General features: G+C 52.3%; 1 protein-coding gene across 2 annotated transcripts in view; it reads left to right on the plus strand.

Annotated features, from left to right (window-relative positions):
• Pbx4 (PBX homeobox 4) overlaps positions 1-3,823 on the plus strand; it is a 58,379-nt gene extending 54,556 nt beyond the window's left edge. For both annotated transcript variants that reach the window (XM_048427232.3, XM_048427233.2), the window contains 3 exons: positions 1,301-1,436; positions 1,720-1,832; positions 3,519-3,823. In XM_048427232.3, coding sequence (XP_048283189.2) covers positions 1,301-1,436; positions 1,720-1,832; positions 3,519-3,611 — 342 coding nt within the window. In that variant the 3' untranslated portion in view covers positions 3,612-3,823. The remainder of the gene's footprint in view (positions 1-1,300; positions 1,437-1,719; positions 1,833-3,518) is intronic.
• Positions 3,824-10,831: the final 7,008 nt, after the last annotated feature.

The following is a 10,831-nucleotide window of genomic DNA, read 5'->3' on the forward strand; positions in this document are numbered from 1 at the left end:
GACTCCACTCTTTCTAAGCTGCACACAGGAAATAGCCTATGTCCCAGCTGTGCAGGAAGGTCACTGCAACCAGGGACCCAGTGGAGCTGAGTGACACAGAGACTTGTCTCCAAAAGGAGATTTGAGGCTGGGGCTAATGGTCCAGCCCTTTGGTCTCAGCACTCGGGAGGCAGAGGCAGGCAGATCTCTTGTGAGTTTGTGACCAGCCTGGTCTACAGAGTGAGTTCCAGGACAGCCAAGGCTACACAGAGAAACCCTATATAGAAAAAGAAGAGAAGAAGAAGAGGAATGAAGGAAAGAAGGAGGAAGGAGATGGGGAGGAGGAGAAAGTAGTAGTTCTGAAATGAGCTGGAGAGCTAGTCAGTTTCAAGAGCGCTGGGAAGATCTCAGCACCAAGGCAGTTCACACCATCTGAGTTCAGTCCCAGGATAACCAATGCCCTCTTCCCACCTCTAGGGCACCAGACATGCACATGGTATCCATATACATACACACACACTCAAGCAAAGCACACATGCACATAAAATATGAAATGATCTTACAAAGAAAAAGCAGTAAGCATGAGATGTAGCCTCTGCACCATCCAAACCTGTGAGTAAGATGGTCACCTCCTTTCAGAGCAGGGAGCTATGCTGTTCTGTAAACTGCAGTTATTCGGGGCCTCTTTCCTGTTTTGTTAAGTTAGGTTAGGTTTTGGTTTTGAGCCAGATCTCACTCTAGCTCAGCCTGACCTGGAACTCATTATGTTGCCCAGTATGGCCTCGAATTCATAGTAATCCTCCTACTTCAGCCTCCCCACTCTAGGATTACAGGTGTGAGCCATCAAGCTGAGTGTCTTTTACTGTAGTGATAGTTATTATTTTTTATATTTATGTATTTATTTAACTGTGTGTGTATGTATACCCCATGTGGTGATTCTTGTGCCTATCACTGCAGGATGACAACGTCTGCAGTTGTTTCTCTCCTTTCTCCATGTGGGTCCTAGAAATTGAACTAAGGTCATAGACTTGGCAGCAAGCACCTTTACCTAGTAAGCCTTCTTGCCAGCCCCCAACTTCTTTTTTTTTGTTTGTTTGTTTGTTGTTTTGGTATGGTTTTGGTTTTTTGAGACAGGGTTTCTCTGTGTAGCCCTGCTGTTCTGGAACTTGTTCTGTAGACCAAGCTGGCCTTGAACTCACAGAGATCCACCTGTCTCTGCCTCCCAAGTGCTGGGATTAAAAGTGTGTGCCACCATCTCAGCCACCACCAACACCTGGCAAGCACGGCCCACCCCAGGACAGCATCCATTATCTATCCCCAGGTCTCTAACTGGTTTGGCAACAAAAGAATCCGGTACAAAAAGAACACAGGGAAGTTTCAGGAAGAGGCCACCATGTACACTGAGAAAACATCCACGGCCACCAGGGCCCGGGGCCCAGGGGGACAGCCCAGCCCAGGTGACAAGGCCATGGTCCTCCTCTACTGTAAGCTGTCTTTTCTGTAAACGCTCTTAGAGAGCGTCCTCTCAAGGGCCACTGCCACTCACAGGGCTGGGGAATGAGCAGGCAGTTAGATGCTCCAGGGAGTCAGATCTAGACTCTTTTGTGATGAGGGCCTGGGCATTTGCCACCCAGAAATCCCTGTGACTGCTGGCCCTTCTTCTGCTGTGATTCCCACCCCACCCCCACCCCATCATCCCCCATTCCACCATGCTGGCCTGACTCCACCTACTTCTCACAGGTTCCTGTGGCTCCTTTCCCCTGACCAGTGGAGGTGACATGGTTCTCACCCTGCAGACCCTGGCCTTCCTCCAGTCCCCACCTGGGGGAGTCTACCTCCAGCCCCAGCCCCCGGTGAGTCAGCTGCAGCCACCCATGGACCCCTCTGGGGCTTTGAGGAAGTAGAAGAACCCTGATGCCTCTCTCTGAAAGAAGATCCCAAGGAAAAGTGGGGTCATTTAACATCTGGACTTAGACCCACCTGTCACTGGGGACTGGAGACCTGGGGGGGCGGTTCACCCTGGAAGGGCAGCATCTGCCAGGCTGGGGTTTGGTAACTGGGATCTAGACAGTCAAACTGCCTCAAGAGCTTTGTCTCAGAGTGTCACTTGAGTCCTTTGTAGGCCCTGTAACCTCCCAGTCTGTCCTGAGGGTCTGGCTGAAGCCTCCCCTCAAGGACTTGTGAGGGCACCACATAAACAGAGTGAAGCCTGGCATGGTGATACTGACCATGGCCCCATGAGTCCCGTGGGCTTCCCAGAAGCCCCCTCAGAACCAACCCTGGAGCTCAGGACAGTGGCAGGCCTGGCTGACTCTGGCCCTGCCTGCCATGAGTCCGGGCCTGCTTACATACCTGGAGCTAAGGTGCTCCTCAACAGAACCAGCAGGGGTGAAGGGGGGATTGCAGTGAGACAATAGCCTTCCCCCGCCCTGAACTGGCACACGTGTTGTCAATCATAGCACTGAGTGGAGCTCAGACCTAGGTGCCTGCAGGCATCCCACCCAAGCCTTGTTGGAGGGAGGCCACTTGTTGGTTCCCTGCAGCTTAGTAGATAGCTCAGACCTGAAATAATCACACAGAAACTATATTATTTAAATCACTGCTTAGCCCATTAGCTCTGGCTCCTTATTGGCTAACTCTTATATTAATTTAACCCATTTCTAGTAATCTGTGTATTGTCACAAGGCTGTGGTTTACAGGGTAAAGTTCCAGCATCGGTGTCCAGTGGGGCTCCATGGCTTCTCCTTGACTCCACCTCCTTCCTCCCAGCATTCAGTTTAGTTTTCCCCACCTATCTAAGTTCTGCCCTATCAACAGCCAAGGCAGTTTCTTTATTCACAGCACACAGAGGGGACTCCCACAGTTCCTCCTTTGATTTTCAGCTAAAATATGATCCAGGCAGATCCTTTGTTTGTTTGTTTATTTGTTTGAGACAGGATCTCTCCATAACCCTGACTTCCTGAAACTCACTATGTAGACCAGGATATTCTCAAGTTCACAGAGGTCCTCCTGACTCTTCCTTCTGAAGGCTGAGATTAAGGAATACACCATCATGCCCAAGTCAACACTTCCCCCAGTTCACCTGGCTCCTCTTAAAGGTCACTCAGGCAGCATGGTCTCTGTCCATTCCCTACTGCTTTCAGCACATGCCTGCCACAGCCTCACTCATAATCTCTGCCACACCTGCTCTGCTTGATACTGTGTGAGAGGACAGTGTCTCCTGTGCTCGGCAAAGCTGTGCAGCTGTCCTCAGATAGATGAGCCCCACTGTGTACTGTGCCTGTGCACACTGCAGACACAGGAGGCCATCCCTGTGAGGAAGGGCTCTGGTTACCCATGAGCCATGGCTCTGTCATAGGCTGCTGTGACTAGACTCTTGGTTCTGACATCCCCTGAGGCATTTCATGGAGGGGTAGGGGCTCAGTGCCCACCCCTTCACCCCACTACTCAGCTAGCTCTTTCTGGAGCTCATCTAGTAGGGATGTGTAGGTGCCCTTGTGGGTACCAGGTAGTCATGTGCTGTCGCTCTTCGTTTCCAGGCCCACAGCAGTTGGCAGAGGGCCCCCACTCCACAGCCAACCTCACCACCTGCTGGAGATTCTGGCAACTTCAACTCAGGTGTGTCTAATTAAGTTTTGGGAACCTGGTTGAGTGCCATGGGTGACTGGTCCTGTATCCTGCCAATTACCTCAGAAGCCGTGACTGTGGCGATAACCCTTGGCCTGGCTGCTCACCTACCCACCTTGGCACAATTATTTTAGCCAACAATTTGTTGGTTTGTTGTGGATCATTCGTCTCAGGCTTCCTTCCAAGCCACCCCATTAAAGTTTTTGACTTGTCTGCATTTTGACTTCCAGTATTTTCAATCTGGGCTTGTCTAGGTGACAGGTGATGCCATCACCAACTCTAACACTTCCTGGGTGGAGTGGCACAGTCCCTGCTCCAATCAGAACTGGTTTGTAATTGTTTGTTTCTGCTAAAAAGGTGCTGGGGTGCTGAGTTTCTGACCATGGCCCTCTGCCCCCTGAAGCCTTGTCCCTTCTCACAGCCTTCATCTGGCCTGCTGACCAGCGTCCCTGTGTCCCTGACCCCACCCTTACAACAGTGCCTCTTTTGTCTACATCCTAGCAGGACTCCTTGTCAAATGGGGACCATCTTTATCTCTGGGACCTAGCCAGCTGCATTCTGCCACTATCTACCCATGTGTTGTGCTCTGTTGATCCTGAGGACTTAGGAGTGGCTTTTGGCTATTACCTGTTATAACAAACCACTCTCATTCACCCCATTGTCAGTGTCTCCCAACTCACTTCCCCAGCCCCAGCAGTCACTCATCTGGATTCAGCCATTGGTGTCAGTGGAGCCGCACACCCCACGTGGCCTTCTCTCTGGCTCCCGTCACAGGTATATTTTAGGGTTTGCTGCATTATAGAATGGATCAGAAACTTTCATTTTTTTTATGGGGGGGGTGGGTTCCAGACTGGGTTTCTCTGTGTAACCCTGACTGTCCTAGAAGTCGCTCTATAGACCAGGCTGGCCTCGAACTCAAAGATTTTTCTTCCTCTGCCTCTGGAAAGTGGGATTAAAGGCATGTGTGCCACTGCCCACCTGGCTGCAGACAGTATCCTTAACCACTGATCCATCCTTCCATTTCCCAGAGCCTCACTCTTTTTCATAGCTGAATAATATGCCATTGAGGAAGGTGCCTTTCAAGACAGACCCCCAGCTTAGGTACATGGACTGAAGGCCATGGTCACCGCCACCCTTCACACCCTAAAGGTGCACGGCCTTATACTAAGCAACTTCCCAGCCACTCTCAGGCTGCATGGAGAAAACCCAGATTCTGGAAGCTTCTCTGGGTGAGGTGAGGCACACGAATAGGTAGTAAAGGGTGTTGCCTTCCCAGAAGCCTGGCGAGAGCCAACATCACTGTGGAGCTGTGGACAGCCCTCCATTTGAAGCTCCACAATGTAGTGATAGTTCATTTGTGTTTTAATAAAGAAAGCTTGCTTGAGGAGCAGAGAGTAAAACAGCCCCACTGGTCAGCGTTACAGACCAGGCAGTGGTGACACAACCCTTTAATCCCAGCCCTAGAGAGAAATATAAGACGGGAGGAGACAGCTCTCAGACATAGTCTCGTTCTGAGATTCCTGGAAGGAGGAACGCCATTTCAAACTGAGGTGTAGAGGTCAGAGCCAGTAGCTGACTGCTATACTTTTCTGACCTTTAGGTTATCTGTCTCTGTTTTTACTAATCGTGCTGCACCACAGTCCCTGTGAACCCTGCTGGGATCATAAGTTTTCTTGGCCTCTGAATGGAGAACTGAGTGAGATAGAATTCCTCAGGAAAATTGGCTCAAGGAAGGGAGATCTGAGAAAAGCCATGCAAACAAGATGCAAATCTAATACAAATTAGGTGAATCGTGCAAATTATATGTAAATACAGCAAGAAGAGGGAGAAGTGAGTTACATAGCAAAATACTCTGAATGAGGACGAAGAACTGCATCCCTTCTGAAATCCACTCAGGGACCTCCTCAGGTTGCACAGGCCTTGGGGTCTCCAGGCTTCACGCTGTAGACAGAGCATCCTTTGGTGGATGGAGGTAGAACAGCAGCTCACCTCTCACCTCTCAATCCCCCAAGCATGGTTCGACCTCCCCAGAGGATCCCCTCAAGTAAAACCTCTGACCTATACTCCCAAGCCTCCTCGGGTTGTTTTGGGGTGATAATAAACAGGAAGGGCCAAAGTTCAGGGGTTCCCACCTCTCTTCCTCCACCAAATTTTTTGACGTGTTACACAAAAACTCATGCCTCCAGCTCTTCACTGGGGGATCTAGGCAGAGACCTGAAAAGGCAACGGTCTCCAACAGCGGTTAGTCCTGCTGGGGAAACTCAGACAGCAGGAGTGAGTAGGGAGAGGGCCTGGGGCTTACTGGAAAGGGTAGGTTTTACCTTCAAGAATTTCCATGATGGCTGGGCAGCGCACACCTTTAATCCCAGCACAGAGGAGGAAGAGGCAGACGGGTCTCTGTGAGTTCAAGGCCAGTCTGGTCTACAAGAGCTAATTCCAGGACAGGCTCCAAAGCTACAGAGAAACCCTGTCTCGAAACTCCCCCCCCCCAAAAAAAAGAATTTCCATGATGACCATTATGAATGCATTCAAGCCCCCTGCTGCTGCTGAAGGGAGTGTGGGAGCCTTGGTGAACCTTGGTGAGCAGGAGAGGTCATGGGGACCTCACAGGCTTGGGCTGCAGTGATGTCTTTAGCCACAAGGGGGAGGAGTCAACCCAAAAACGAAATCCTGAAATCCTGTTGCCAGACTCCAGGAATAATCTCAAGACTGGAAGGAAACCCTCTAAGCCTCAGTTTCCCTATCTGTAAGGTGGGGAAGTCACAGGAACAGCCTTCTTGGAGAGGTCAGTGAGCGGAAGCCAGGTAAATGGTTTGAGCAACACACAGATAACTGTAAAGCATGACTGTTGGGCCGAGCCCGAAGGGGCTGAGAACTAGCAGAGGCTCAGGTGTTGGAGGGGAGGGTGGAAGCAAGGAGGTGGAACTGCTCTTCCTGCCCTAGGGTCAGCAAGTTAGCACTTTCTGAGGAAAGGGGACTCGGGCCACAAAGCAGAGCCATGCAAGCCGATGGGGCCGGGGCAAGGGTGGGCTGCCGCGTCCTGTTCTCCCAGACTTGCAGGTCGTCAGTATCAGGCCTGCCGCCACCGCCCCGCCCAGCAGCAGGTGGCCTGCCAGCGACATTCCTCAGTGCCCTGCCAGGCAGCCACTGGGCCTGGCCGCGTGGGCCTCGTGTTTTTCCAAGAGCTTCTTCAGCCACAGCCTGACCACAACCTAGATTCCGTAGGGCTAGCCACTTTGTGTTTGTGTTCAGCCGACCAGACAGTAGCAGGGCCAGGCCAGAGCCCGGGCCGGGGCCTCCCAGAAGGTCTGGCTGCCCAGCCTGAGGCAAGCTCTCTCAAGAGAAGCCCTTGTTAGAGTTACTCAGCTGTTACCCCTTCTCTTTGTTGCTTCTGTTTGGAGACTGAGTCCCTCTATGTAGCTCTGGATGGCTTCAAGCTCATTACAGTAGCTGAGGATGACAGAGAATTCCTGATCCTTCTGCCTCTGCCTCTCAAGTGCTGGGTTTGGCTTTTAAACCTTAGAGTCAATTTGGGATGGGATGCTAGCTGCTGCTGAGCCCACTTGTCTGTGAGACCCGTTTCTGTGTCCTAGCTGCCCCAGCCTCAGTCTCCCCAGCCGGGCATAGGGATCCATTAGGACACCTTTAATCCCACACCAGTGATGAAGCAGGGGGCTCTCAAGCTCCAGAACAATCTGAGCTATATACAAAACCCTGTCCCAGTTGATGTCGGGCATGCCGTGAACATCTTATGTTCAAATGTTGGCAAAGTCTAACCCAATGAGTGCCACCCTGAGAAGTGAGGTCACACCTGTGCACCCCTGGAGTTTCTGCTGAGCATGGCTTTGCCTCATGTTTCAGACTTGATGCTCCTGGGGACAGAGACACCTCCGCCCCCACTCCTGTGCTTGAGACCCTCAAAAACAAAAGGAAAACTGAAGTCAAGACTTCTGATCCAGTCTGGAAAACTATTCACCCTTGAAAGCCCAGATTGAAAACTCCCTGCCCTCCAGACCCTGGCCCTACAAGAAGGAGTTTTTGTGCCTCTTTTGCCTTGACTTTCTGACTCGGGTTCCTAGGAATCCTTATCTAAGCACAGCTCCGCATGTAGCTGTCTTGGGAGGAGGGTCTGTGTGTACCTGTGTTCTGCACAGGATCCTCACAAGATGCTGGGCTAACCTATACATTTCATGAAAAGGACTGGGAGAGCCTGGCCCTTTGGGGGTTCATGTCTCCAGAAACCCTCAGGCAGGAAGAGGGAGTGGGAGCTGTGGCCTCGCCTCTGCCTGGCTCAGCCATGCTCCAGCACTGTCTGGGGCCAGGCAGCCTTTGAGGACATAACTGAGGTCTGGCGGTGCTGCCTGCTCCAGGGCTGAGTCAGCAAAGGGAGGGAGGGACTCAGGCCTCTACTACAAAAGCAGCTGGGATCTTGAAGGCCTGGGGTTCCCCTAGCCCACTCTGTTCTTGGGCTTCAAGGGTGGATGTACCCAGGGCACCCAGCTGTGGGCAGATCTGGAGATCCTGAGGCCACTAGTACAGCATCCTAGGCTGAGGTGACTGTGGGGCACAGACACAGGTGGGTATGGTGTGGCCTCAGGGCACAGGGCTCCATAAAGGTGACAGTGCCCTGCCTCGTGCATCCTAGTCCTAGGGTGATAGACACTAGTTAGGTGTCTAGAAGGTGCTGAGGGAAAAAGAAGGGAATATCTGACTGTAAGAGACAGAGATAGGGTGTGGCCAGGAAAACCTGACCTCAGGCCCGATGATGGGCAGGCAAGTTGGCTCTGACTGACACAGTGGCACTGGGTGAGGCCATGTCTGTCTCCCCATGTCTACGTCCAACAGCTGGGAGTCCCCTCTCCCCATGCTGGTCCCCTCAGCCTGGTTTCTGTTCCCACCCCAAGACCTCATCCCACAGAGGTGCCATGTATTCCCCCACTAGCTGGAGACAGTGCCTGCCAGGCCAGATTCAGTCCTCGGGGTCTGAGACCAGCATAGACCCATCCCTGAGGCTGATGAGAGAGACAGACAGTGGGGAAGTGGTGGGTGGCCACTCCAGGCCCACGAGGCCCCTACAGGAAAGCCAGGGATGTTCTGCCAGGACTGAGCTGTAGAGAGGGGGTGCTGGGCCATGTGGGGAGAACAGACCTCAGTGCCACCAGAGAAGCAGGTCTTAGAAGCAGAGCTCATGGGAGCTGTAGGGGAGTGGAGGTCTGTCCTGAGAAATTGTGTAACTTAGGCTGGGGCACCAAAATGGCTCAGCAGGCAAAGGTGCTTTGAAGCACAAACTGGAGAATATGAGGTCAATCCCTGAGACCCACATGATGGAGGAAAGAGAAAACCAATTCTACAGAGTTGTCCTCTGACCTCCATACTCCTATGATATAAACACACCCACACATGCCCAAAATGCAGGGAAAGGAAGGAGGGAGGGAGGAGGAAGGGAAGAGAAAGTGAGAGAGGAAGGGAGGGAGGGAAGGAGGGAGGAGAAATTGTCTTCTAGAGGTTTCTTACTCTAGAAGTTGCTCCCCTCCCTCCATGTCTCTTGCTCACTTGTCCCTCCAGAATGCACATGCTGTTCCAGTTGCCCATGCCTTTCCTGTCTCATCTACCCGCCAAACCCTAACACAGCTTCAAGACCCCTCCTAGCTCGGCATGGTAGCTCACATCTCTTCTGCGGTGCTCAGGGTAGAAGTTCAACCCTGATCTACATGAGGCCGTCTCTAAAAAACAAACAGAGATGGCCAGTGACTGTCCCCGCCAGGATATAAAGTTACAGTGTCTGTATCCCCCAGTTACAGTGTCTGTCTGTATCCCCCAGGGACAGTGTCTGTCTGTATCCCCCAGGGACAGTGTCTGTATCCCCCAGGGACAGTGTCTGTCTGTATCCCCCAGGTACAGTGTCTGTATCCCCCAGGTACAGTGTCCACACTAGCTGAGGCTTTCAGCTATGAAACAGAACCCAGTCATTTTCCCTAAAAACAAAGCTTGGGCTGGGCGGTGGTGCACACCTTTAATCCCAACATTCGGGAGGCAGAGGCAGGGGGACCTGAGTTCAAAGCCAGCCTGGTCTACAAAGTGAGTTTGAGGCCAGCCTGGTCTACAAAGTGAGTTCTAGGACAGCCAGGGCTGTTATACAGAGAAACCCTGTCTCGAAAAACAAAAGCAAAAAACCAGAGCTTGGAACCTCAATACACTGTGTATACATTAAGGTCCCTTAAAGCAAGTCTAGTCCCCGGGGCCACATCCGGCAGTCCTTGGTGCACATCTGTCTTGCCATCCTTCCTCTTGGATTCTGCTGTGTTCAGACTTGTTTTAAGTATTTTACTGGTCCAATATTTTTCTCTACATCATGGTGTGAGGAATTTTAAGAACCCCTGGTTCTAAAATTATAAAATCTAAAATGTCAGGGGCAGGACATTGGGCCTCCTGTGCCCTGAGCTGACCTCAGGGTGGCAGGAGCTGGGTCTCTGGGGGGTCTTGGCCCTGATTATCCCCCCCCCCCCGCCAAGGGCGTGTCCTGGCAGCCTTGCTGGGGGTGGAGAGGGTAATGGATTTTCCAGAAGCTGCAGTTGAGGTTCCAGGAGGGAGGCCGGATCTGAGCACCAGGGCAGAATAAAGGCAGAGTAGCCTGCCAGCACAGGGCAGCACTCCCTTCTCTTGGAATCTCCGTTTTCTCATGTGGAAACTGGGGACAAATGTTGCCCTGTTAGTGAACAGGCAGAGAAAGGAAAAGGTTCACAACCCTCTGGGCTCAGCTAGAGGGAGGCTCCCACTGACCCCACCTCACACTAACAAAGGGTCCAGGGCCAAGCCAGTCACCCCCTAAAACCTAGCTGGCAGCTAGAGAAGCCCCAACACTTTCTCAAGGAAGGTATTTGGCAAGAGGGCCGGACACCTCATCAGGGGGCTGGACTCTGAAGCAGGCCCCCCCTTCTACTGCTGGGGAAACGCAGTGCTGGGTAGCCCCTGCACTGCTCCGAGCAGCTCTGAGCACCACCTGTCCTGTACAGGCCCAGCAGAGCCCTGGGGCAGAAGCCAGGGTCTGGACTTGCTAGCTGTTTTTTGTTTGTTTTGGTTTTGGTTTTTCGAGACAGGGTAGCTTTTGGAGCCTGTCCTGGAACTAGCTCTTGTAGACCAGGCTGGCCTCGAACTCACAGAGATCCACCTGCCTCTGCCTCCTGAGTGCTGGAATTAAAGGCGTGTGCCACCACCATCCAGCAAC

The sequence above is a fragment of the Myodes glareolus genome, chromosome 23 (assembly GCF_982192425.1).
Source record: "Myodes glareolus chromosome 23, mMyoGla1.1, whole genome shotgun sequence".
Classification (NCBI taxonomy): Eukaryota; Metazoa; Chordata; class Mammalia; order Rodentia; family Cricetidae; genus Myodes; species Myodes glareolus.